The sequence below is a fragment of the Balaenoptera musculus genome, chromosome 2 (assembly GCF_009873245.2).
Source record: "Balaenoptera musculus isolate JJ_BM4_2016_0621 chromosome 2, mBalMus1.pri.v3, whole genome shotgun sequence".
Classification (NCBI taxonomy): Eukaryota; Metazoa; Chordata; class Mammalia; order Artiodactyla; family Balaenopteridae; genus Balaenoptera; species Balaenoptera musculus.
In genome coordinates this window covers 141,796,097-141,823,508 of record NC_045786.1, presented here as the reverse complement: position 1 = coordinate 141,823,508, position 27,412 = coordinate 141,796,097, and the positions used below count along the sequence as shown (strand labels likewise).

The window sequence follows — 27,412 nt, the reverse complement described above, 5'->3', positions numbered from 1 at the left end:
GCAGCTAAGCCTGTGCGCCACAACTACTGAGCCTGCGCTCTAGAGCCCGCAAGCCACAACTACTGAAGCCTGCACGCCTACAGCCCATGGTCTGCAACAAGAGAAGCCACCGCAATGAGAAGCCCATGCACCGCAACGAAGACTAGTCCCCGCTCGCCGCAACTAGAGAAAACCTGTGCACAGCAACAAAGACCCAACTCAGCCATAAATAAATAAATAAATAAATAAAATTTTTTTTTTAAAAAGAACTAAACAAGGGGATGATGAAATAGGTCATGTCCAGTTGGGCAACTAGGTGAAGTGCTCCTTTAATAAGCATTGGTCTGTCTTCCCACCGGAGATGTGACAGCATTTTGGAAAAGGTCTGCCATAGTCCATGACTTGGATTTGCAAATGAGGGGTGTGAGGAAAGCTCCGCAGCTGCGAGCCTCCCACCAGCCAGAGCTCAGCCTGTTGATCTCACGTTTGCTGCTGAGAGAAACGGGAGCTAGAAGCCAAAGTCACTATCTCTGGTGCTTAGAAACCCTGTGGATTTCCCTCTGAACCAGGTTTTTTTAATAGTAAAATAAACAACTGTAAGAGCATCTGTCAGATTCAAAGTTTTGGTCCTCTTAGAGAGGGGAGAGGCTGAAAAGAAAATACTAGGCCCCTTTATGGGGAAGTGTGACAAGTGGCTTTTCCTTCTTTGAGTCATAGAATGCATCCGTCTCCCAGAAAACATCATTTCCTGGCATCTGCTTGCCCGTCTGAGTCTGCCCTTTTTGCACTGAACATAAGCACTTTATATAAATGGGTTGCAAATCTTACAGCCCTTAATTTGGGATGTTAAGACCAGATTTTCCTGACTCTCTCCTCAACTAGTTGAACTATAAAATAGGCAACCATTGACTAGACTGACGTAAGATGAGGCTAAAGGCTTTTGGGCATCCGGCTGTGGTCTCCAACAAAAAACAAAATAACAAACTAATGGACACGTCAAAGGGTTGAATGTTTTACTACAAGCAAGTCTTAATAAAGTGTCTGTCCTACAAGTTCTTGGCTTCATGGCTCCTTTGTGCTGTCTTGCTCTTATCCTTCCCTTCCTTCGTGCCTTGTGTTCTGTGTGGAGAGAAAAGGTGAGTGGGAAACATGAGATGGCCTTCAGCTCCTGAACTTCTCTAAATGATTCCCATCATAACTCAGGACTCTGGTTAGGATTTATCTCAAGATTCCTAATATGTTAAAAACTATTAGTGTACTCTCTGCCACCAGGAAACTGTTTTGCTTCATTCAGAGTGGTGGGTGGAGGTAGGTTATACGTTCATCAGGTATAGAAGGCAAATGAGAAGTCCCTCCCACCCCTGTCCCCTTAGCCCAGTGCCCTCCCAGAGGCCACCAGGGAGACCAGTTTCTAACGTATAGTTCCAGAGCTATTTTATGCATAAAGAAGCAGTAACGCCTAAAGTATTTCGTGGTGAAGATACACCATAATTATTTAACCAGTCTCTGTTGATGGACATTTTAGGTTGTTGCCATCTTTACCGCAACAGATGATGCTGCAGGGAATCGTCTCGAATACCCTAGGTCAGAGGATATGTGCATTTGGTAAATATTGTCAGTTGCCTTCCAAAGAGGTCATGGCAATTCACTCTCCCACCAGCACTGTAGGACAGTGCCTGCTTTCCCACAGTTATCAAACTTTGTAGATCTTTGCCAGTCTGAGAATGAAAAATGGAACTCTGAAGTTTTTTTTTCAAGCTGTTAATTCTACGTATCTTTTTAATAGCAACCAAACTGTGACTCTTTGAAACCAGGTGTAGGGTCTTTGGGGAAAGTAGAACTCAAGTTGGGCTTAGATAGTTTTCTTGCCACCCTCTGACAGCGCGCGTGTGCAGTACGATACTTGAACAGTAGCATTGCTGCCATTATCACCTTTCCCCCGAAACCTGATCTCATCCAATTTCTCATTTAAAAAAATAAACAAAACTTCAAAAACAAACACAACAAACAAAAAGTAATGATGAAAGTAGACCTGAAAACCACCTGTTTGGGATCTGGCACAAAGATGCGTCACAACAAAGGAAATTGGAACACCCAACCTAAACCTAGGATAGAGGACACTATGTTTAGAAACCTGAGACGTTCCAAATTTACCAGATATCTTTGGCTGGAGCTTAAGTGAAGTAGATCAAACGCTGTCAGACTTTTCATACTCAAGCAACCACGTATCAATAGTCACAGTTACCCTGAGGGAAATGGCCTGTTCTGGGTCATCATCCTCTCTTCCACAGTAATGATGTTGACTAACCCATCCTTGAAACCTCCAATTCTACAATAAATTTATTCAACATCTGGTTTACTGAAGGGCTTCTTTGGTGGAGTGCTTTCCTGCTCCCCATTTCTTCACATTCTTATTTCTGCTTGGAACTCTTTAACCACCTCCGCTACCCCAACCCTCCAGTCTTCTGTTGTTAAAACCCTTTTGTCAAGCCCCCTTCAAGTACCTTTTCTACAAATTATTTGCTGCTCTGTCTATACTTCCTCTTCATCCCACTGAAGGGCTAAAATTCTTCAAGGTCTTATCCATTCTCTCTTGACACTCTTATACTCTCCCATACAATCCCATAGCTTCAGCAATCATCTTGATTGGCTGAGTTCCAAGTCAAATTTCTCCCCCTTTTTTCCACAGCAGATCCACCTTTTGATTGCTTCCTGGAACTCACCCAGATGGCTGACCTGCCTGCCTCTAAAAATAGTAGCATGTCCAAAATGGAACACATCCTATTCCACCCACAAACCTAATCTTCCTGTGTCAGTGAATATTAGTATCAATTAATTAATGTTATTATTACTATTGTGCATGCTGCCTGGGTTAGAAACCTCAGGGGTTCTCTGTATTGACTTTCTGTTCCCTTCTCAATCAACAAACATTCAAGTACCTACCATGCATATATCCAGTTGAAAGCCAAATCCTTTCATCCTACTTTCCCAGTCAGAAGACACTGGCCCTTCCACTGCATCACCTTACTTCAGGTGCTTGTCACTTTCTCCCTGACTGTTGCAGAAGCCTCTTTTCTTCACCTCAAACACCTATCCAAAAGTTGGTCCTCCTACCAACTCCATATTAACAAGCAATACTTCTAGAAGAATAAACAACTCTATCATCTTCAGGCATAGGAAGTCTTTCTAAGCAGATACAAACCCAAGGATCCTTGAAACATTTAATTGTCATTATTGTAGTTAAAATGCCCATAACAACAACAAAAAAAAAGTGACCATTTTAACCATTTTTAAGTGTACAGTTCAGTAGCATTAAATACATTCACATTGTTGTGCAGCCATCACCACTGTCCCTCTCCAGAACTTTTTCATCTTCCCAAACTGAAATTCTGTACCCATTAAGCACTAACTCTCTGTCCGTCCCCCCACTGCCGCCAGCCCCTGGTAACCACCGTAAGGAATTTGACCTTTGTTTGTCATATATGTCGCAAACATGTTTTTCTAGGTTTTGATGGTCCTTTTATTTTTGTTACAGTGTACTTTATTTATTTTATTTATTTATTTATTTATTTTTATTAATTAATTTTTTTGGCTGCCTTGCGTCTTCATTGCTGCGCACGGGCTTTCTCTAGTTGCAGCGAGCAGGAGCTACTCTTCGTTGTGGCGCATGGGCGTAGTTGCTCCGAGGCATGTGGGATCTTCCCAGACCAGGGCTGGAACCTGTGTCCCCTTCATTGGCAGGCGGATTCTTAACCACTGCACCACCAGGGAAGCCCTGTTACAGTGTATTTTAAAAACTCATGAGCAATACATTAGATTACATAAAAATTGTCTTTTCATTATGCTAAGTGAAATAAGCCAGATACAACAGGACAAATAATAAATAATATATTATTCCATTTACATAAGGCACCTACATCAATTCTATCAGTACTTCAGGGCCCTTTTCAAGTGGCACTTCTGCTGAGAACATTTTTGTTTTCTGGTTCCCCTCTTTCTTCTCTACTCCTACCCCGTGGATGTGGACTCTTACTCCTTTAACCCTTCTGTGTCTCTTAAAACTCCCCTATTGTGCCTTCCTGACAGTCATTTTTTTACTTGTCCTTTTGTTACCTCATAGACCATAAGCTCCTCGAAGGCAAGGATCATCTCTTGCTCACCTTTGAGTTCAGCCACAAATTACTTGCACATTATTTACCAGTAAATAAAGATTTTTGAATTAAACTGTAAAGAATATAGCATGTCCTGAACCAGAAATAGTTGAGAAAGTGAAACATTTTAAAGTTATCTGTTCAAGAGTCTTTTTCCAGACTGTAAGCTGGTCAAATGACTATAAGTTCAAATGCCTTATTTATATCCCCAGGACTGAGCCTGGCACATGATGGGCTGTGCCCAGCTAAAAAATTTAGCTGAATTTTTTAATTGGATTGAACTAATGGAAATAGTTCATTTAAGGAAACTACCAGTATAGAAGTCATTTCCTTAGAGAGAAAAACATTCTTTGCTTGTAGGGAAAATGGGCAAGATTGAACATATTTAAAGAAAAGCTGAGAAGATACTTTTCATTTCTGTGTTGATATTTTAAGAACCTTTGCACTGAGGGAAAAAATCCAATATAGTAATTACTCCAATTTAATGGAAATAGGAACTCAATGAATAGAAATTTGACTCCCACTATCTTTTTAAAAGTAAATTATTGAACTGTTCCTAAATCACCTGCATCAGACAGCACCTACAAAGAACTACGTATTTTTTAGAGCTAGAAGTAATCATAGAAGACATTGACTACATCCCCTATTTTATTTTTTGTTCACTTATTTATTCAACAAATATTAAGGTTATATTGTGAGCTGTATGCTGGAGTTTACAGAGTCATAGCAGATGCCCGGTCTCATATATTAAATATTGAGAGGATGTCCAGGGTGTAAATGAGAGCTCATGGGAGGAGTACTGAATACAGACTGGAGGGAGGCCAGTGAAGGCTTCCCAGCAGACATGATGCTCAGGACACAAGTAGCGGGAGAAAGGGGTCCAGAGACAACAGAGTATCTAACTGAGAGAAATCAAAGAAATCGCATCAGGCTGGAGCCTGGTCAGCATGCTGTGACCAGGTTATGTGGGGTCTCGTAAGCTTGTTAAGGAGTTTGGGATTTAACCCACTGGATAATAGAAGGACACCAAAATGTTCTAAGCAAGAGAGTGACGTGACGTGACAAATTTTAAGGTCACTTTGGCTGCAGAATGGAGCACAGGTTAGTCAGGGGGAAAAGTAGAAGCAGAGATGTTACCAAGTTTGGGTAGTAGTTGAGGCTTCCTGTAGCCCTCAGAATAAAGTCCAAATTCAGACTTCCTTGGCAGTCCAGTGGTTAAGACTCCAAGCTCCCAACACAGGGTGTGTGGGTTCCATCCCTGGTCGGGGAAGATCCTGCATGCTGTGTGGTGTGGCCAAAAAAAAATAATAAAAATAATAATAAAAGTCCAAATTCTCACCAGGGCTCGTAAGGCCCCTCCTTACTGGATCCCTACCTACCTCTCATTTCTCACCTTCCACCCCCAACTCCCTTCTTTCAGCTTCTCAGATGCCCCCTCTGAGCCTGCCTTTTCCAGCTTTGCCCCCTCTGAGCCTGCTGCCTGGACCACTTTTTACCTTCTCTTCACCTAGTGAACAAGTCTTGTTAAGCGTATGCTACTTGGTTTAGGATGTCTTCTCAGATCTCTTCCCTCCACCCCAGACTAGCATGGGCATTTCTGCCACGTGTCCTTGTAGTGAGGGCCGAAACAGGATCTCTCTGGCTCACTTCCTACCACCCATGCTTGCAACAATCCTGGCACAAAGTGTGTGTTTTTTTTTAAATAAATGAATGATCTAATGTTGGCGTGAGGGTATCTACAATTTAAGGGGCAAGTAGAGGAAGAAGAACCTGCAAAGAAGTCCCAGAAGGAGGAGGAGAACCAGAAGAATGCAAGTCACAGAAGCCAAGGGAGCAAGTGTGTATCTCTAGTTTCCATATGGCTCTACTTGCAAACCACACCCAAAGAGCCAAGGAGGGCAACAAATAGAAACGTGAACTTCATCTTTGATGAAAGAAGGAGACAAATGTTAAGAGAAATTCTCAACATGAAGATTAAACAATGGATGGAGTGACACCTCTTCTACTGTGGGAAGAGGCAAGGAAGAAAATATGAGTGGGATATAGACAAGTTTGCTGGTTTGGTAGCAGAAAGTTGAGGGAGTTAAGACTGATGGCTTCCCAGTTCTCCATGAAGTCAGAGGAGAAATCAGCTGTTAATAGTTCAAGGGAGCTGTTGGGTGGAGTGGCTTGAGAATATGGAAAGGACGTGAACCTCACCATGTTGTAACCTAAGAGGCATTTTCACTATGAAGTTTTTGAAGCTTACTTGGGCCCCTGTGAGTTAAGGGAGCTGCTGGAAGTTGTATTCTAGGTGGGGAGGGGAAGCCAGGTTGCTTTCGGAAGGCATTTTTATGCAAGCATTGCTGTCAAATTACCTAAAGAGATCTCAGAAGATCTTAAATTACCACGGCTCTAATTACTTTTGGTTGGGGGGGGTGGGTTTCTTCATTCTAAATCAATGTCCAATTTTGTACCTAATTTTGTAACTGTAATTTTGTATTCTTCTTTTAAAGATGATCCCGTGAATTGTATAAGCTTCCTTGGATCCATCCTTGACTGGAAGAACAGGTGATCAGGCAGCACTGAAAGCCCAGTTGACACTGAGGACCAGTGATTGATAGTGGCTCCAGTCTGCCAGGTTGACTGATTTTCTCCAGCAGCACTCTTGGCGTGTAGAAATCAGAGAGTTGGATTCTTCTAGCCTTTGCTAGACGGGATGATAATGGCACAGGGAATTGACAAGAGAGAAAGCTGGGGGAGCAGAAGGTTGTGGTTGGAGTGGGATGTTGGAAGTTAAGATATCTGAGAAGCAGCAAGTTCATGTGATGACAAAGTGCCCAGGTGTGGTCCTTGTCATGGGAATGGGAGACGAAGAGGGGTGGAGGAAAAGGTCAGTGCTGAGGAGATCAGGGAACTGAGTCTGAGTGGACATGCAGGACACTTTCAAATACTAGTGCTTTGGGCAACATATACATACCCACTGTCCTCTTGGTCTTCCTACAGTACCATGTTGTTATTTGAGTTGATATATTTGTTGTCTAATCATACTCTCTCAGATACTTTATGAGGCAAAATTCTATTGTGTTCAGTAAACACTCGGCCTTTCTTTCACGCCAGATCGACATTAAACCTCCATGGTAGACATGGGCCCTGGCACATGAAAGGGGCCTCTTTTCTGGGAATTCCCAGGGCTGGAGGTCCAAACACCCATGTCAGGACTGAACTATAGAAGGGCTCCTTTCCTCAGTCATGCACTTTTAAAAGCCCTACATTTCACAAGCATGGACAAGAAAATAGTAAATATATTTAAGAATATGTGGACATCTCTTTTACTTAGGCTCTGGTGCTCGGTTCTGACATAATACAACCTGATACCCTGGACATCGGCTCCCATGACTAACACTGTTTAAGCCCCAGGGGAACACACCTTGACTGCATCCAAATGCTCTCAAGGTGTGTAGATTGTGCTGCTGCTTCTGAGTGCAGGGAGAATTTGAAGAGAGGAAGCAGCTGGGGAAAAGACAATTAATTAACTTGTCAAATTCTTTCTCAGCATGATCGTAATGGAGACTTGCATTAAAATGAGTATCATTTTCACATAGTAGTGCTGAGTGTCTATTTTCTTGTCTCTCCATATTTCAATACGTATGCGTTTGCAACACGTATATGGAGGCTACAAAATAATTAATTTATATTACTTTTTTTTTTTTTTTTATTTAGGCTGCGTTGGGTCTTTGTTGCTGCACGCAGGCTTTCTCTGGTTGTGGCGAGCGGGGGCTACTCTTCGTTCCAGTGTGCGGGCTTCTCGTTGCAGTGGCTTCCCTTGTTGCAGAGCACGGGCTCTAGGCGCACGGGTTTCAGTAGTTGCAGCACGTGGGCTCAGTAGTTGTGGCTCGCGGACTCTAGAGCGCAGGCTCAGTAGTTGTGGCGCACGGGCTTAGTTGCTCCGCGGCATGTGGGATCTTCCCGGACCAGGGCTCGAACCTGTGTTCCCTGCATTGGCAGGCGGATTCTTAACCACTGTGCCACCAGGGAAGCCCCTATATTACTTTTAAATTGATAGACATGTAGGTGTAGAGGAAACATGCAAGAAGTATGATACCCATTGTTTACATTGGCGGTTAAAGGGACATTGAACACTAGAATCATGAATAGTTTTATTTTTATAAAAATTCATAGAAATAATTAAATTTTTAAAAACTAAAAAAATTAGTTTATTTAAATAATTTTGATTTAAAATGTTGATATTCATCTCTATAATGTTTTATATTTTGCCTTTTAATTTTGATAGATAATTTAAATATTTTAGAAGAAAAATAGACATTTTAAAATAATTTTTTTATTTCTTTAATTTACATTTTTATGAAAATATATTTAAATTGCATATACTTTGAATACAAGTACATTTTGTATTTTTTTTTAATCTTTAGTTAAATAACTACTGCCATTAGAACACAAAATATTGGGTGATTAAAACAACGTAATTAGTGATTTTATTGAGCTGAAAGCCATGTGAAGCAGAACTACCTTCCCACTCCGATCCCTGCATTGTACTATGACAAGAGCAAGAGGTAAACTTTTTTGCATTAAGCCACTAAAATTTAGCATTGTTTGTTACAGCAGTTAATCTATCTTCTATCAGAACAAGTTGTACATCATGTTTTCTGATCTTCTCAGCTGATTGTTTTGGCTAAGAGATATCATATATCCATATGTAGAAAAAATAGATTGTACATATAGATTAAAATTTGGATGAATACCTGTGAATGTATAACAGAGCTATTAAGACTCTGTACTAGGATGTTAGATCAGTTATCACTGTGGATACTGAAATTAATGAAAGATGACAGATCTTTGGGGTGGAGAAAAATATAATGAAACAGATAAGGAAATTGAAGGTGATGAAAGTAGGTCAGGAAGACATCTGCCTTGGATCCGCAGTGATGATGGAAAAAAGTAGGTTTAAAAAATAGTAGAATATCAGCAATTTTATATGGCTCAACATAATACTATTGTGTCAGGACGTAGAGTTCAACAATAAGGACCATTTATCATGTTATGTAACAAGTCTTAAGGGAGGCAATCCAGTCTTGGCTAATTCGGTGACTCACTGCTTTATCGTCAGCGACCCAGGTTCTTTCTATCTTTCCCTCTACCATCTTCAGCATGTGAGTTTGGTCTTTGGGTCAGCTCAGCTCCACTCATGACTCAAGATGATTGTGGTAGATTCAGATGTCATATTCAGCCATGACAATGTCCAACAGAAGAAGACAGAAAATTTCTTCCTGTGTCTCACTTTTTAGTCAATGAGGAAGCCCTCTCCCAGAAGCTTCCATACCCCATGATTGAGACACATGCTTTTTCCATAACAAATCAATCACTTGCAAGGGAAATGTGCTCACCATGATTGCCTTGGATCAGCAGTTCACAGCCCCAGCTGCACATTAAAATCATCCAGGACTTCCCAAAACTTTGCCCAAGAACAGAATAATTAAACATGAATCTGAGGTAAGACCTAGGCATTGGCATTTTATATTTTTTTTTGTTAAATAAATTTATTTATTATTTATTTTTGGTTGCATTGGGTCTTCGTTGCTTGCGTGCGGGCTTTCTGTAGTAACTGCGAGCGGGGGTCTACTCTTCAGTGCGGTGCGCAGGCTCTTATTGCGGTGGATTCTCTTGTTGCCAGAGCTCGGGCTCTAGGCGCGCGGGCTTCAGTAGTTGTGCACTCAGGCTCAGTAGCTGTGGCGCATGGGCTTAGCTGCTCCGCAGCATGTGGGATCTTCCCGGACCAGGACTCAAACCCGGGTCCCCTGCATTGGCAGGCGGATTCTCAACCACTGCGCCACCAGGGAAGTCCCAAGGCATTTTATATATTTTAAAATACAGCTAGGGTTGAGAGCACTGCAATAGGTTAATCAGGGCCACAGTGACAGTGGGTAGCCAACAGCAACTGCTGAAACTACTAATTTTAACTTCCAAGTAAAATATGAAATATTCGTATTTTTTTTAAATTGAAATATTATTTCCCATAATTCTTCTCAAGGGCAATCTCTCTTGTGTGTTCATTGTATATAGTTTTTGACCTTTTTCTGTGCTGTTACATACTTATATATGTACCCATAGAAAATTATGGTATCATGTTAGATGTGTGTAATTTTTAAATATAAATCTTATCACCTGCACATATTCATCATTCTGCAACTCATCAATTTATATAAATATATATGTGTGTGTGTGTGTGTGTGTGTGTGTGTATAATCATTTTTTTGGACTAATTACCCCAAATACAAGTGTACTACTTCATTGTGTGATTATACCAAAGATTATTTAGTTTTCTCCAATTGATGGACTTTTAGGTTGTTTCCAATTTTTTTCTAGTACAAGCAATGCCTCCTTACACACACGTAGTAATGTTATTGCAGATATTAAGAAGTAGATCTCTGGGTAGAATTGGCATCACCATTTCTTCCACTCATACCAGCAGTGTACAAAAATATCTATTTCCTAGACTTTTGCCAAAATTTGTTAAGCTCTCTAATTTTTCACAATCTGCTCGTTGAAAAATCACATCTCGTTTTGATTTGTAGTTCCCTGATCGTTACTAACGTGTATTGACCATTTTTATTTCTTCTGCAAATTTCCTGTTTATATCTTTTGCAAAGTGCTCTGTTGGGTACTATGTCTTGTTCTTATTGAGAGGTAAAAGTTCTTTATATAATGTGATTACTACTCTTTTCTCTGATCTATATATCAGTGTAACAGATGCTGTGGGGTGCCAACCAGCTTCTTCATTTCAGAAACGATGCCGGGAATATAGGTAGCTGACAGCTCACAGCTGAGTCTCTCTCTAGAACTTGCCTTCACCCAGGTCATGCCCCCTTCCTGGAAGCTGCCCACATCCACTGACTGGTCAATGTGGGGAATAAAAGTCAACCTCCTTTCCTCAATTCAGGACAACTCAGTTCCAGAGCTCCCTGTGGGATCAGAATCATCTAAGCCTTTGTGTGACTACACCGCAGTTCCACTTTGCCCTTTGCCCAATCCTACTTCCATCACTCCCCCTTAGGTATTGATCCCAAGAGAACTCCCCACAAACTCCCTGTGTGCAAATGTCCATCTCAGAGTCTATTTCCCAGGATACCTGACCTGAATTACAAGAATACCCATCAACATCACGACTTTTAACTTAATTTTTGGTGTGTTTTTTAGTTGTATCCCTCTTTTCCTGTATGCTTTTTGCTTTTCATATCTCAAAAGGACCTTTCCTCTTCTAAGGTCTTAAAGATATACTCCCATATTTTCTTCTAATACTTTTACTTTTTTTTTTTGGCTGCATTGGGTCTTCGTTGCTGCGCACAGGCTTTCTCTAGTTGCGGCGAGCAGGAACTACTCTTCATTGTGGTGCACAGCCTTCTCATCGCGGTGGCTTCTCTTGTTGTGAAGCATGGACTCTAGGCATGCAGGCTTCAGCAGTTGTGGTACGTGGGCTCAGTAGTTGTGGCTCGTGGGTTCTAGAGTGCAGGCTCAGTAGTTGTGGCGCAAGGGCTTAGTTGCTCCGTGGCAAGTGGGATCTTCCCGGACTGGGGCTCGAACCCATGTCCCCTGCATTGGCAGGCGGTTTCTTAACCACTGCACCACCAGGGAAGTCCCTGGATAGCTATTTGTTCAACATCATTTATTGAACAGTCCACGTTTTTCTCCCTGATTTGAAATGCGACCTCTACAGCTGTCACATTCTCACGTGACTCTTCCCCCCTTTACCATAGCTGAATGCTTCCTAGTGAGTATCAGATGCAAGCCAAACCTGAGATTCTTTAAATACTAAAAATAGAAAATAGCTGCAGGGCCTCTTCAATGGTAAAAACCACAAGGTGTAAAGCTTGAGAGTTTTCAACAGCCAAGTGTCTTGCCACTTACTCTGAAATGAAGCCCACATCCAGAGAAAGGCACATATATAGGAATGTGGTGATTCTTGATTCCTGAGTTCTAGTTATTTCTGAGATCTATTCCTACCCTTTCCCACTTTTCAGTTTCAACCCTTCTTTGAGTTTATGAGCAAAATATTCCATGGTTTTTTGGCCTAAGATTGCTCAAAGTGGGTGTCTATCTTGTAAAAGAGGCCAAACACAAAAGGTAGGTCCTCCAGGGCTTGAAGGCATGGTGACACATAGCACAGACTTGAATTGGACAAGGACCAAGTGCCAGCTAAGGTAATCTGTGGCAGCTAGTCATCCCTTAGGTAATCTGTGGTCTGGAACTGTTTGCTTCTCAATTTTCATATGTCTCTTTGATTTCCTTTCCCTTTAGTTTCCCAGACAAGTTTTATTTTTAAGAAATGTAAGCCCATCTCAGTGGAGCCAAAGGGAAAGATTTTCCTCACCTGGACTAGGCTAGCTGAGAGTCTCAAAGCATAACAGAAACCAGGCAGTGACCTGGGGCAGCTGGAGAGACACCGAGGAACAGAGAAATCCGTGGTGACTGTCATTCCTGTGCCTTCATCCATGATTTTGTCTCCTGTATTGTAAGGAGCACTCTTCCAGGAAGCCAGGAAGCCTGGAAGCCATATCCATAGCACAAACAGACTGGAAGGAAAATGGCTCTGTGGTCGTGGGAGAATCTAAGGAGCAGAGATGGGAAGGTGGAAGGGTGACTCAGCCACTGGATTCCCAGCCTTGTCTGTGCTGAGCCAAGACCTTTCCCTTGTGTGGTGGTGACCTTGGGGCAAGTCTCTTCAGGAAACATAGCAAGAGGCCAAGGCTGGTACTTATTCCTTGCCCAGGCTGAACATATGAGACAACGTTTTCGGTGCTGGGCAGGGAGCTACACAGAAACAAGATGAAGCCTGAGCATGAGAGGATTCCAAAAGAGGAGTAGTGCTGAGGGAGGCTGTCTCATGGGAGCACCCGAAGGCCACGAGCAATGACGGAGTCTGGAATCTGAACAAGGGAGAAAGGGAAACAATAATTGCTTGATAGCCGGAAAATACCAACAAAATGTGAAATCAATACCCACACCTCTTTGGGTTTTTTTCTTTGTTTTGTTTTCTGTTTTTTTTTTTTTGCATTCTTTGCTTCTCAGCTCTCCCATAGTTGGCATCACTACTGTTAGGTATAAACGCATCCGAAAATTTGAAAGGAGAGAAAACTTCCAATTTAAAATATTTTCCCTGGCCAAATAATATTTCACAGACTTCTTTCAATGAGAAGCAGCATAGCATTGTGGTCAGGAGTAACCACCTCCAGCCTGTACCTCCTTGAACTGGTTAAGCTGTGCCACTTGCCTAGGATGGCAGGAAAGGAGGCATGTTTCAAGTAGAGCCATTCTTCAGGAAGTGAGGGGATCTACAGTATGGAAGTTATGACTAGGGAAGCAGAATTGGGGCAATTTCTGTGTTTTCCAGAGACCAGGGTTAGGTGATAATGCAGGGAACGCCATCTTCCCCAACCCCCACCCTAAAACTCAAGAGGAAGTATTTCTCTACCAAACACCATGACCTTAAGGTCAGCCATCATCTTACAAAGTTCCTAAGGCCATTAGGCTGTCCTTCCCTCTTGGGTGTCAGATTCCCACTCAGATTGCTTTCATCGGCCTCCCCAAGTTAGATGGGCCCCTTCTAGCATTTACAGACTCTGAGGATTCTATATTCAAGCTTCTGTCTTGGTCCTGAGTCCTAGGCCCTGCTCGTTTGCCATTCCCCAGCCCCTGTACTCCAGACTGAGGCTCTCAGCCCCCCTGCCCCCAGCAATTGGCCCCAAGCTCTCTGAGTCTCTTAGAAAACATACAAAGAGGTTTTTCAAATTTCAGACTTCAGGTATTTGATACAAGTCAAGAATCGGATGAACTTCATTAAGCCAATCATACTAGCAAGTAATCTGGCAAACAAAAAAGTGTAAAATGTAATAGCCCAAAGGATTCCAAACACACAAACTCTAAGGATTCCATATATTTTAAAGAACAATCTTTTGAATGTTGTTAGCACTCTGTTCTCTGAAAATAATGTTCCAGAGAGAGAAGATTCCAATTTGATAAAAATGACTATACTTGTTTTTGTTTTTTAATTTTATTTATTAAACTATAGTTGATTTAAAATGTTGTGTTAGGGCTTCCCTGGTGGCGCAGTGGTTAAGAATCCGCCTGCCAATGCAGGGGACACGGGTTCGAGCCCTGGCCTGGGAAGATCCCACATGCCACAGAGCAACTAAGCCCGTGCGCCACAACTACTGAGCCTGCGCTCTAGAGCCCATGACCCACAACTACTGAGCCCGTGTGTCACAACTACTGAAGCCCACGCGCCTAGAGCCCATGCTCCGCAACAAGAGAAGCCACCGCAATGAGAAGCCCACGCACTGCAACAAAGAGTAGCCCCTGCTCGCCGCAACTAGAGAAAGCCCGTGTGCAGCAACAAAGACCCAACACAGCCAAAAATAAAATAAATAAATTTTAAAATAAAATAGAATAAAATATCTACCCGACCCCCCAAAAAAAATGTCATGGGAGAAATAGATGAAACAAGATTGACAAAATGTTAACAACGTTTGAAGGCTGGGTGACAGGTAGGTATGTGGGGTTTTTCATGATACTATTTGCTTTACTTTCATCTATTTGAAAATTTCCAGAGAAAAAAATGGTTTTTTGTTTGTTTTTTAAGTCTACTTGCTATGGAAGGAAAGGGAATTTTGTCACCACATGCCCTTTGGATGCTTTCAAACTGGAAGCAATAACATAACTTCTTGGGTCAATTGGCTTAAAAGATTTGGCATGTCTCTCTGCTCTTCTTGGAGAACTTCAGCACTTAAGGCAAGAAACAGGTCACCCAAGGCCACAGCAGAGGAGAGCAGGGAGGCAAAAGAGAAAAAGAGCTATGATTTGTTAGGCAGAGGGTTTATCAGAGCTTGGTTTTCTGTATCTGTGTATCAAATTAAATGAAGTCCTCTACTACCTCTGGGCTTAACCTATAGTGAAGCTCAGCATCTGTATAATTAAGTCACTCCTATCACTTCTTAGATAATCAAATATGAGAGCTGGAAGAAAACTGGAGAAAATACTCAACTGAACCATCTTATTCTGCACCCAGAGGAGATATTATAAGAAGGTTTATGGGTGGCTGGGTAGGGTGAGATAGTACCCATTAACTTGGTTTCGGGACTTCCCTGGTGGTCCAGCGGTTGAGACTCTGTGCCCCCAATGCAGGGGGCCCGGGTTTGATCTCCAGTGAGGGAACTAGATCCCACATGCTGCAACTAAAGATCCCGCACGCCACAACAAAGATCCCGCACGCCACAACAAATATCCCACACGCGGCAACAAAGACCCGGTGCAGCCAAATAAATAAATAAATATTAAAACAAAACAAAACAAAAACAACAACTTGGTTTCATTTCTCCCTTGCTACCCTGAGAGAATAAATAAGGTAATAAGGTGAATGTGCAGTCTTTATTTTCTCTAAAAATTGAGGTAAAAGGGAACTCTTTAGAAAAAGAAACCATCTACATTGAAAATGGGAAGGTCCAAACTTGCACAATATGTTAATTATATCTCAGTAAAGCTGAAAAAATCCGTTTTTAATTTTTAAAACAGTACTGGAAAAAGAAAACAGGAAGGTCCAGCTTCACATCGTGGCTCCAGGATGCTCAGAGGAAGGAACTAAAATCGGCCAAGGTTGAGCCAAGATTTTCCTGAGTTGGTCCAGACCCCAGATTAATGTTTCAAAGAGGAAGGAGATCAGTCAAGAGTTTTTGAGTCTATAGTCCCTGGAAAGAAGTGACGTCGATGCTCCTGTCACCTCAGCTGAGCGTGCTAGCTGGTCTCGGTAAGGAAATTGACCCAATTTCCCAGCTTCTTCTGCCATCCCCGTGCCCAGCCTGGCATCTGCCCAGTCCTCCTGGCCCGAGAGGGTGGCCGACTCTGCAAGTCTTGGAGAAGAATACTCTGTAGGTGTGACTGTCTCGTGCCATGAGCCAGCCTCACGAGAGGGTTGGGTGTGCGAAGATTTCTAGAAGGGTCAGGAGTATCAGAGCAGGGCAGGATTCGCAACAGCAGCCAGCCAGGACAATCCTGCAGGGTGGGCCTTCTCCTCGGTCCCCTTTCCTTATGTTGTAGACTGGGCCTGATACAGCTGTGCCTATTCCACCAGCTCTACTCCCACCGGATTCCCAGCAGCTCGCAGCTGACGTTCCACAAGCGCTCAGCCGTTTTGTTATTCCGGGCCCTTGGAGACACCCAAGTCTTCTTGCAGTCACTGGAGGGCATAGAAAGGGGGTGAACATCCAGGAGTGAAAATGGACAGTCTGGAAAAGTTTATGTCCTCTTCCTCAGAATATATTTCTAAATGTGTAATAAAATACATTAGATAAAAAGAAACTAACTGTATTGAAATGCAGTTTTAAAATATTTCCTTTTCTTTTTGTATTGACTTTTAAAAATTTTAGTTTTATGGGAGTGTAGTTGATTTTCAATGTTGTGTTAGTTTCAGGTGTACCTCAAAGTGATTCAGTTATACATATACATATATTCATTCTCTTTTAGATTCTTTGCTTATATAGGTTATCACAGAATATTGAGTAGAGTTCCCCATGCTATACAGTAAGTCCTTGAGGGTTATCTATCTTATATATAGTATAAAATATTTTAAAAACAATGTGTGGTATAGTAATGTGTTCTATTAGAAGAGCTAGCACTGGGTCTAATCACCACCAGATTTCAAAGTATTGACGAGCAGAAGTGACATCCTGAGGTGTCTGCAACAATTGCAGTGTGACATGAAATTATTTATAGTTTTCTTGGGGACAAAGTCACGGGTATCACTACTACTGCGGTTCACTTCCTACATTCATAATCAAAGGAAATGGCAAATTTCAGATGGAAGTTAGTGAAACTAAAGATGAAATTATCTTTCCATCCAGGTTCGAAGACCCCTTAAATTCTATCCACAGACCCCTTGTGCCCCATGAACCCCTGACTAAGCACCCCTGTTTTGTTTTGGGGTGAGCAGGTGAGGGGGGCTGGGGCAGAGCACAGTGTTCATGGTGTTTTTCTTTAAATAGAAGTTTTGGACTTCCCTGATGGCACAGTGGTTAAGAATCCTCCTGCCAATGCAAGGGACACCAGCCCTGGTCCGGGAAGATCCCACATGCTGTGCAGCAACTAAGCCCGTGTACCACAACCACTGAGCTTGCGCTCTAGAGCCCACGAGCCACAACTACTGAAGCCCACGCGCCTAGAGCCCGTGCTCCACAACAAGAGAAGCCACCTCAGTGAAGCCTGCGCGTTACAATGAAGAGTAGCCCCCAGTCGCCGCAACTAGAGAAAGCCCACGCACAGCAACGAAGACCCAACACAGCCAAAAATAAATTTTAAAAATTTAAAAACTAATTAATTAAAAAAAAAAAAACTGGGATCATACTGTACCTAGTTTGGGGAGGATACATTTCTCTTGTTAAAAATGTACAATTTTAATTTTACAAGTAATGAATTAATATATAATCTTTAAAATTTATTTTTAAATAATAAAGGAATACCTAGAGTAAAAGGTTAAAATCCTCCTTCACACTGCCCTCCGCCCCCCGACTCTTCCTCAAACTGCCTGGAAGTAACTACTACTTATGTTTTGCTGTGTATCCATTCAGACTGTTTTCTATGCATTTACAGTGAATAATTATATAGTTCTATACTTCAGTTTTTTCTTATAATATTATATCACTAACATTTTCCCATTAATTGAATATTATTCGAAAATACTTTTATATAGTGACTGTATTATATTTTATCACATGATTAAGGCAGTGATGTTAAACACCCAGACTCCAGGGTGGCATTGTCTAGTAGAAATATGATGCGAACCACAAATGTGAACCACATGTGTAATTTTAAATTTCCTAATAGAAATTTTAAAGTATTTTTTAAACAGTGAAAAGAAATAAGTGAAATTAATTTTAGTAGTATATTTTATTTAACCCAACATAGCCAAATTATTTCAGCATGTAATCAATGTAAAAATTATTAATGAGATATTTTACATTTCTGTTTTTCACACTATGTCTTCAAAATCTGGTGTACATTTTACACGTACAGTATGTCCCAGATTGGACTAGCCATATCTCAAGTGCTCAGTAGCCATATATGGCTAGTGGCAACCATGCTGAACAGCACGGCTCTAGAGCCAGACTGCCTGGGTTTAAATCCCAGGCCTACCACTTATAAACTATATGACCCTGAGCAACCTAATTATTTTGTGCCTCAGTTTCTTCATCTGTAAAATGGGGACAATAATACGATCTACCTTTCAGACTTGTGATGATTATATGAATTAATACACGTAAAACTTAGAAGAGTGCCAAACATGTTGTAAGAGCTCAAGCAACATTAGCTATGATCATTTATCCATTCCCCTATTGTTGGACACTGAGGCTATTTTCAATGCTTCACTTAATAAATGGTGTACCAACGAACCATCATGAACAAAGTGGGACAGAAAAGCAGACTGGGCTGGATCAAGTCATGGAATGGAAAGAGATGTAATCTGGGCTTCCCTATATTCCCAGACTCTGATTGCCCATTGAGTTTGTGATAAACCTCAACACCAAAATGTCTATTTTTATGTTCCAACAGATAGTGCCAGTCTTCGCAGCTTTGGGAGACAGAGTTCACACTAGGGACAGGTGATTTTGCCCTGGAGTTTCGTGCTATGTGTCATTTAAAAATTCATGAAGGAAGTCAGCCAAAAGCTTCAAGGAAGAGAAAAAGGCTCTACAAAGGCTTACCTGGAAGTGTGGCACACAGGTTTGAAACAGAGCCATAAAACCAACTCTTACCATGTTTCAAATGTAAGTTTCCTTAGAAAAGTAACAGCATTTGGTCTACTGGCCCAACGTGAACCTGGATTCCCCCATCAGGCAGAAACTTGACCACTGGAGGTGCAAAGCCCAGGGAGTCCTATGCCTCACCATGCACACAGGTGATGGGGAGAACGCATGCGGCCTCTGCGCACCTGAAGTACTTGCCGCTCAGGGGCTCCAAGCCCTCAGCCAGGGCGCAGTGCAGGCTGGTCTGGGCCCCCTCCCTCGCCGTCTTGAGGAAGGGGGAGAAGAGCCGCCAGAGCAGGCACAGCAGGAAGGAGTGTCGGACCAGTTCGGAGCGGACGATGCCTGGGTGCACTGCGTAGGTGGTGACCCCCGTGCCTAGGACAAAGAGGGCACAGTCACACCAGAGACACACTCCGAGGCCAGGGAAACAGCTATCTCCTGCAGCAACATGCACGAGTGAGAAGAAGGGACTTGGGAAACAGAACCCCAGTGTTCAGAAGACACCACCTCTAGCCAGGTAGAATCTCATGAGTAATTAATTGATCTTATCCAGAAAGATCTATAGCCTTCTCAGCCTTCTATGCTCCAAAAGGAATGCTTGGTTGAACATCCTTCTATTTTAATGTCATCTTAATCTTTGGCTTAAATGGTATCTTTGGAATTTCTATTGGAGGGTCTTAGGGGCAGCAATCCTGTTAGAAGGTAGGAAGCTAGGACCTTGTTGTGAATTGCATTTGCCGGGCAAGCACATTTTATGAGGTGTAGATTGAGGGGTGTTGATGGAAATGATGAGAGTTAACATGCCCCCAAGACACCCCTGCTGCCTCCACTATTTTTAGTACTTATTATGTACAAGGGCAGTGCTACATGTTTTATGTGTTAACTCATTTGACTCTCAAAGAGGTTCATGAGGTAGGTAATATTAAGAAGCCCATTTACAGCTGAGGAAACTGAGTTCTCATCACAGACAGGTTAAGTAAATTGCCCAAGGTCACACCTAGCTGGTTTCATGGCCAGGGTCTGAACCTCGATGTAGAGTAAAGAGCATAGACTTCCGAACTAGATTGCCTGGATTTGAATCCTGGCTCGCCTCGGAATTAATATATCTTGCTTGGGCAAGTTTCTTAAGATATCTGTGCCTATCTCTTCTTTTGTAGGGAGGGGGAAAATAATAGCACCTACCTCATAGGAATAGTGTATTAAATGAGTTGAGACACAGATAGTATATGGCACACACAAACTCTCAATTATCGTTGTCATTATTAGTATTCATTTAAATGATTACCCTATTCTTCTACTTTCTGCATTCTGATAGTAAATACCATTTTCCCCAAACTCTGGCTTATTCACTGTAGCAAATGGTCCTCCAGATTCACAGATGTCAGTGTCAGAAGCTCAGCAAAAACTCCAGGGGAGCACAGAATCATAGGATCAAGAGTGGCCTCACCTCATTTTCCAGTTGAGGGGATGAAGTCAAGGGAGGTTAAAGGGACATGTTTGTATACACACGTGGCTACTATGTGGTAGAGCAAGAACTCAGACCCAAGTATCTGAAACCCTGACTCCAGGCAGCGAGTGGCAGCTCTGTAGCTCAGATCACGCTGTAAACCTCAGCAAATGGCACAGTGAAGGAAGCACCCTGGTTTAAAACAGAGTCCCCACATTCCAGTCCTCACTCCTTCACTTGCCATATAATCTTGAGCCGGCCGCTTCTTTAGACCTCAGTTTGGACCCATAAAATAGTGAAAACAATACCTACTCTGCCTGTTGCAAGAGGTTGTTGTGAAAAATCAGATGAGATGATAAATATGAAATAAGATGTGACAAAACACATAAGGTTTATAGGTTCCTGACCTCTGTTCAGTTTTAAGCTTCCCAAGGGCAAGGACTCTGTTTTTACTCTGTTTTACAACCTCATTCTCCTTAGTGCACAGAGCTGCCACTGAAATGTGCACGTTTGACATCCTGACTTCAGAAGTTTCTGTGAACCTCTAATCTGGACTGAAGCCCCTGCTTTTGCTGTCTTAACCCTGGCCCTTTCTCTAGACTTACCTTGGAGCCTCTTGGCCAGCTCACGAGTAAAGAGCACATTGGCCAGCTTGCTGTGGCAATAAGCAAAACCCCGGTTGTAGGACTTCTCACCCTGGAGGTCATGGAAGCGAATCTTGCCAGCGAGGTGGACCACTGATGACAGGTTCACCACCCGTGCAGGAGCGGACTCCTTCAGCTGCCCCAGGAGCAAGTGGGTGAGAAGGAAGTGGCCTGTGAGGAGAGCCAGCAGGGGAGATTGAAGAGTGGGATGGCAGCCTGGGCTCGGAGTGTGGTAGCTGATGTATGACAGGGCTTCATCACTAGCTCACTATCTTCTGGGTGTGAACATTTTGATACCATGAGTAACTTAGTGCTAATGGGCAGTCAGTCTGAGTTAGTGGAGTCCTCAAGGCAAGGGCCAGAGCTGGACTACAGGTAAGGCAATATATACGTAATCTGTTGTTATTTGTTCCTCTGCCCTTGCCCCGGTCAGGAGCAACTGCTGGCTTCTGACATCCCCCGTCTGGTTATGCTCACACAACTGTGGGCATGTACAGAAGGAAGGATGGAATAGTCAGGGAAAATAACATTTGCAGAGGATCAGAGAACCCATTCTGTGATCCCCTCACTAGAGCCATTGCCTCGAGCTCTGAACACTAGCCTCTCTCATGCCTCAAGTCCTCAAGGTCTGCCTCCACGATGGACCAACACTTCCTTGCTCGGTCCTCAGTTATAGATATGATCCCCCCCTCCTCCAGCCAAACACGGACTTCTGCACCCCCACTCCTGACCCTGCTTGGCAAGTCTTGCATTACCACAGTCCCATTCAAGAAGGACCTTCTTCTTCCTGGTATCTCCTAAGTTTGGGGGTTTCTTAACGGTATGAGTAGGAGGAGCTCTGTTTTTTGTACTGGTTAGGAGAGAGATAGTGAAAGAAAAACCAATATCTCCAGTCTAGTAGAATCTTGGTCTCTATGAGGACCAGTGGAGATTCTCAGCACTGGTACAGGGTCATCTCCCTACAGAGAACATGATGGCATATGTCTTGCTTTTTACTCACTCTAAGATACTCACCCAGGTGGTTGACTCCCAGGTGGGTTTCAAAGCCATCAGCTGTCTTGGAATATGGGCACATCATCACTCCTGCATTGTTGATCAGAATATGAAGCTGCTTTTCCTCTAAAGAGCACAACCAAGGAGACCATGTGGTTAGCAAGGAGTCAGCTAGCTGCCAGTCCTGAGTGTTTGTTCCTTGCCTTTGGACCTATCTCAGTGATATTCAGTAGCCACTGTCATTGGGTTTCTAATTCTTTTTACATATATTAATTAATTAATTAATTTATTAATTAATTAATTTATTTATTTATTTATGGCTACACTGGGGTCTTTGTTGCTGCGCACGGGCTTTCTCTAGTTGTGGCGAGCAGGGACTACTCTTCGTTGCGGCGCACGGGCTTCTCACTGTGGTGGCTTCTCTTGTTGCAGAGCACGGGCTCTAGGTGCATAGGCTTCAGTAGTTGTGGCACACAGGCTTAGTTGCTCCGCGGCATGTGGGCTCTTCCTGGACCAGGGCTCGAACCCGTGTCCCCTGCATTGGCAGGTGGATTCTTAACCACTGCGCCACCAGGTAAGTCCTGGGTTTCTAATTTTAGTTGCTGTTATCTTCCTGGACACCATTCACTCATTCATCCATTCATTCAGCAAATGTGTACTTAGTAGTGACTCTGAGCTGGGCTGGGCACTGGGCATACAGTGGTAAAATAAGACAGACATGGTTCCTGTCCCTCATGGATTTCATAGTCCTTGATAGAAGATGGTCATTTTCCAAGATACAGAAGAATATTGGCAGCAGCACAACTTCCTCTTGTGCCTATGGCCACAGAAGTTTGATTCTCAGGATGAAAGAAGAGAGTGGCATCGGGGCCACACCTCGATGCCAAGGTACAAGCCCAGACAGGGAGCTGTCACCTCCAGCATTCCCACCGCTGAGGCAAGAAGATGATAAGGATCCCGCCCAGCCTGTCCACCCGCCATCCCCGTGCCAATTCCCTGCCCTGCTGGTTCGTGTGGCAGAACCTGTGCAGTGGGATCCATGATGGGTCTGATGTAAGGGTCAGAGTTGGTCCAGGGTGGAGCAGCCACTCCCACACCCAGCTTCCTGCCTCTCTAGCCAACCCCCAGGGCCTCACCTGCCCGGAAGTCCTCAGCAAAGGCTCGGATGGATTTGGTATCAGATAGGTCCAGTTTCCGTACCAGCACCTGGGAGTTCTTTGTATCAGCTCGGATTTCACTGGCAGCAGACTCCCCCTTCAGTACATCTCGGCAGGCAATGTATACTCGGGCTCCTGGGGCCAAAACAAACAGACAGCAATGTGTTCAGACCCTGGGCTGAAGAAGAGTCTAGTAAGTGAGTTTGGGACTGGTGGACAGAGCATTCCCCGCATCATCCCTAAAGCAGTGAGTGGCTAAATTGCCGCTTCCAGATTCTCCTTGCTATCAGCTTAACCCCAGGCTGGGAACCCTGGTTTTTACACCCTGATATTTAACAAGGCTTAGGATCTCCTTTTAGAATAACTGACCTGACCAATATTATACACGGACATCACTGTTTTCCTTACTTTATATAATAGGGAAGGAGCAGGAAGGAAGGAAAGTTTAAGCCACAGAGTAAGTTGGTGTCACAGCTGGACTTGAATCCCAGGTTCCTTGAGTTCCTGGCCAGAACTTCTAAGCCCAGGAGGAAAGATAAGGGAACGTGAGTAGTTTCTAGTGAGAAAGGCAGGAGGTGCTGCCCTGTGGAAACGGAAAGGAAGGACTTGCCTCTGCGAGCAAGCTCTCTGGCTGTCTCCTTGCCGATGCCTGTGTTGGCACCGGTGATCACCACCACCTTCCCGGGAAGCTGCATGTTTGTTCCACAGACCCCACCAGCAAAGAACTTCCTACAGGCAAGAGAAACAAAACATTTATGCACCATCCTTTCCAATCCCAGACTGAGATACATAAAATCCACCCAGCCTCAAAGAGGGATTTCTTTTCGTTGTTGTCAGGAGACTTAAAGAAGCTAATCTTCAGGGGACAGCGTCTTCCCAGTGGGCAAGGCAGTCTCCTGCTTATCAGCTCAGGTTGGGAGGTCACGTGCCCGGAAGCTACAAATGATCATCTGGGCAAATAGAATAAGTTCTCTTGAGCCAGGGCCAATGGTTCCTTGTTAAACAACAAAGATACCTCGCTCTTATCTCTAGAGGTTCCCGGAGGTCATCTTCCTTCTCTATCCTGCCCTAAGAACATGAGGGGGATAGGCATTAGTGGAATCAGTGGTCCTGAGCCCTCACCTTCAATAAGCATCAATGGTGAGTAACTGATGAACAGCACCTCCAGGGTCCCATATAGAAATATGGCTCTTGGGCTGCCTCTCCAGTTTTAGAGAGCTAGAATATTCTGCCATCCCACTAGAGATTTCATACTCGCCATCAATGCACAGAGAGAAAACCTCCCTTGTTCAGACCTCTGTGCAGAGAGCATCCTTTTACATAGAGTTGATTTGATAAGTTCCCAAAAATAGGACGGGAGGAAGTAAAACTAACATTACCTGAGCATCATCCAGCTGCCAAGCACTAGGCTAGGCATTTTCCAAGGGAATTTAATTCTCTCAACCACTCTGTTATTATCCCCACATTACAGTGGAGAAAGCTGAGGCTCAGGGAAGTTCAAGTCACTTGCTAATGGTGGCAAAACTGGAACCCAAACCCAGGTTTCTATGGCAGGACCTAGAGCAACACTCTGTCTCTGATATGTCCATTTAACCTTCTTTATCTTCAACAATTTAAAAGTTCTCTACTCATAACACACATTTCTTTAACATCTCCAGAAATCCCACACAGAAGAGCCAACCCAAAATGTTAGTTGAGGGTAGTCTCAAAGGGAAGAGAGTTTGTTCCCTTCCCCAGATGCCTGGTACTTAACAATTGAGTCCCTCGTCAATGACCACCCACTGTAACGCAGCAGGGCCACCTTGACTAGGGACAGCGAAGAAAGGGAGACCTTCAGAGGAACCCAAGGGAATAGAGTGAAAGAGCAAGGACTCCCCCATAAGATGTCTGTCAAGCTACTTAACAGTCATCCACTCAGCCTTCCAATAGCATCAGAATTCAAACCCGCCCCTCCTCTCCCAGCCCCAGGTGCTTCCTTCTCGTTTTCCACCATGGTATTCATAGCTAATTCCTTCCTTCCTGCTTTTCCTGCCTTGACTTTCTCTCCCTTGGCCTCCATCCCTTTCTCTTCCTTCTGCAGCTAAGAACTCATCTTCTTACAAGCTCCGTGGCTCCCAATTCAGGGCTTTGTAAACTATTGAATGAGTTACTGAATTAAGACAAACCTGATGGATGGAGCTGTCACATACAGGAAAGAAAGGAAGGAGGTGAGCAGTCCTAAGAAAACCAGCATCTTTTCAACTTCTTTAGTTGCTGCTGCTTTACCAAGAACAACTTTGACTCCAACTCTGGCTCGGGCTCCTCCTGGTCTGGCTCCAACTCTTGGCTGCTTCTTGCTGCTTCTCTTTCCTCCAGCTCCTCTCGCTCCTGGGTGTTCAGCAACAGCCTGGCTCTAAGCGTAGCCCAGAATCCTATTTAAATCCGAGAGCTGTCAGAGCACAGCCTGCTGGGAGATGTAGTCCCGGGAGAGAAGGTTGGAGAAAAGAGCAGAGCCTCACACTTACTGGCAAAGAGAATGAGGGGAGATGGAGAACTGCCCCTAACTTTCCCACCCTCAGTCATTTCTCTTATCTGGGGAATGTGTTCCCTCCACCACCCTCACCTCCACTCCTGCAAAATAGAATATTTTTAACTTTAGCAGCAGACCCCATGATACTTGAAATACAGTGTGATTAAAATAGAAAGACAAGGAAGAAACCCCCAGAAGAGAGGTGAGAGAATTCAGGAGAGTGTTTCCCTTGGTGGGGAAGGGGTAGAGACTGGGGCGGGGTATGTTGGGATCTCCTGGGGGGGCTGGTAGTGTTCTGTTCTTTGGGGAGGGTTGCTATTACACAGGTGTGCTCACCTTGTGAAAATTCACTGAGTCACACACTTGATTTGTGCACTTGACTGTGTTTTATGTTCTGTTTCAATGAAGTTAACACACACATGTATTGTACATGCCAAAGAAAAGGTATAGTGTTTCAGTGCATGGGCTCTTAGCGTGGACTTCCTGGTTCAAATCTCAGCTGAACTGCTTGCCAGATGGGTGGCCCTGGGCAGGTTACTAAACCTCTCTGTTAACTCACTTTCCTCACTTGCATAATGGCATGATAAAATATACACCTACCTTTTTAAGTAGTAAATTAATTAAATAGGTAGGAAATTTGAGACGGAGACTAGCACATAGTAGACACTGTATGAGAGTTGGCTGGGGGCTTCCCTGGTGGCACAGTGGTTGAGAATCTGCCTGCCGATTCAGGGGACACGGGTTCGAGCCCTGGTCTGGGAGGATCCCATATGCCGCAGAGCAACTGGGCCCGTGAGCCACAATTGCTGAGCCTGTGCGTCTGGAGCCTGTGCTCCGCAACAAGAGAGGCCGCTATAGTGAGAGGCCCGCGCACCGCGATGAAGAGTGGCCCCCGCTTGCCACAACTAGAGAAAGCCCTCTCAGAGAAACGAAGACCCAACACAGCCATAAATAAAATAAATAAATTAATTAAAAAAAAAAAAGAGTTGGCTGTTCAGGGACTTCTCTGGTGGCACAGTGGTTAAGAATCCACCCGCCAATGCAGGGGACACCTGTTCAAGCCCTGGTCTGGGAAGATTCCCACATGCCGTGGAGCAGCTAAGCCTTTGTGCCACAACTACTGAGCCTGCGCTCTAGAGCCCATGAGCCACAACTACTGAAGCCCACGCACCACAACTACTGAGGCCCGGGCGCCTAGAGCCCATGCTCCGCAACAAGAGAAGCCACTGCAATGAGAAGCCCGTGCACCGCAAAGAAGACCCAAAGAAGCCAAAACATAAATAAATTAAAAAAAAAAAAAAAAAGAAAAAGAGTTGGCTGTTTGAGCTTCCCTGGTGGTCCAGTGGTTGACTCCGCACCTCCACTGCAGGGGGCACATTTTCCTTGGTCAGGGAACTAAGATCCCTCATGCTATGCAGCAAGGCCAAAAAAAAAAAAAATAGAGTTGGCTGTTATGATTAGCTGTATTGATTTCTGTCCTACTTGCTTTATTCAAGGGTTTAGTGTAGAAAAGGGAAAGGTAATGAATGCAGGTGATGTTTCAGTTGAATGCTATTAAAGATGAGGGGAAAGACGAGAAACAAACCAAGCAGAAACTCTCAGCACCCTCTGGAGGTGTGTGAGGGGATGGGAGGAGGATATGTAGGGTTCACAGCCTTTGCTCACTCAGTATTCCTCTCCCGGACAGGACTCCAAGAGTCATGCCCCAGATCTGCTCCTTCCTGCAAAGCTAGAGGAGGCTCCAAG

General features: G+C 43.7%; 1 protein-coding gene across 1 annotated transcript; it reads right to left on the bottom strand.

The window, feature by feature from the left end:
* Positions 1–15,529: 15,529 nt before the first annotated feature.
* Positions 15,530–25,622, bottom strand: RDH12 (retinol dehydrogenase 12). The gene is made up of 7 exons (XM_036843181.1): positions 25,323–25,622; positions 23,768–23,886; positions 23,137–23,292; positions 22,022–22,126; positions 20,969–21,178; positions 19,102–19,291; positions 15,530–16,353 (listed from the first exon to the last, which is right to left on the bottom strand). Exons 1-7 carry the CDS (start codon positions 25,388–25,390, stop codon positions 16,251–16,253), a joined length of 951 nt encoding a protein of 316 aa, XP_036699076.1. The 5' UTR covers positions 25,391–25,622; the 3' UTR covers positions 15,530–16,250.
* Positions 25,623–27,412: the final 1,790 nt, after the last annotated feature.

Excerpts from the sequence above, each read along its gene's own strand:
- RDH12 (XM_036843181.1), bottom strand. The coding sequence starts at position 25,390 with ATGCTGGTTTTCTTAGGACTGCTCACCTCCTTCCTTTCTTTCCTGTAT. Across the intron at positions 21,179-22,021 it reads CCTGGGAGTCAACCACCTGG|GCCACTTCCTTCTCACCCAC; the intron begins GTGAGTATCTTA and ends CTCTCCTCACAG. Across the intron at positions 16,354-19,101 it reads CTGAGCGGCAAGTACTTCAG|TGACTGCAAGAAGACTTGGG; the intron begins GTGCGCAGAGGC and ends TATGCCCTCCAG.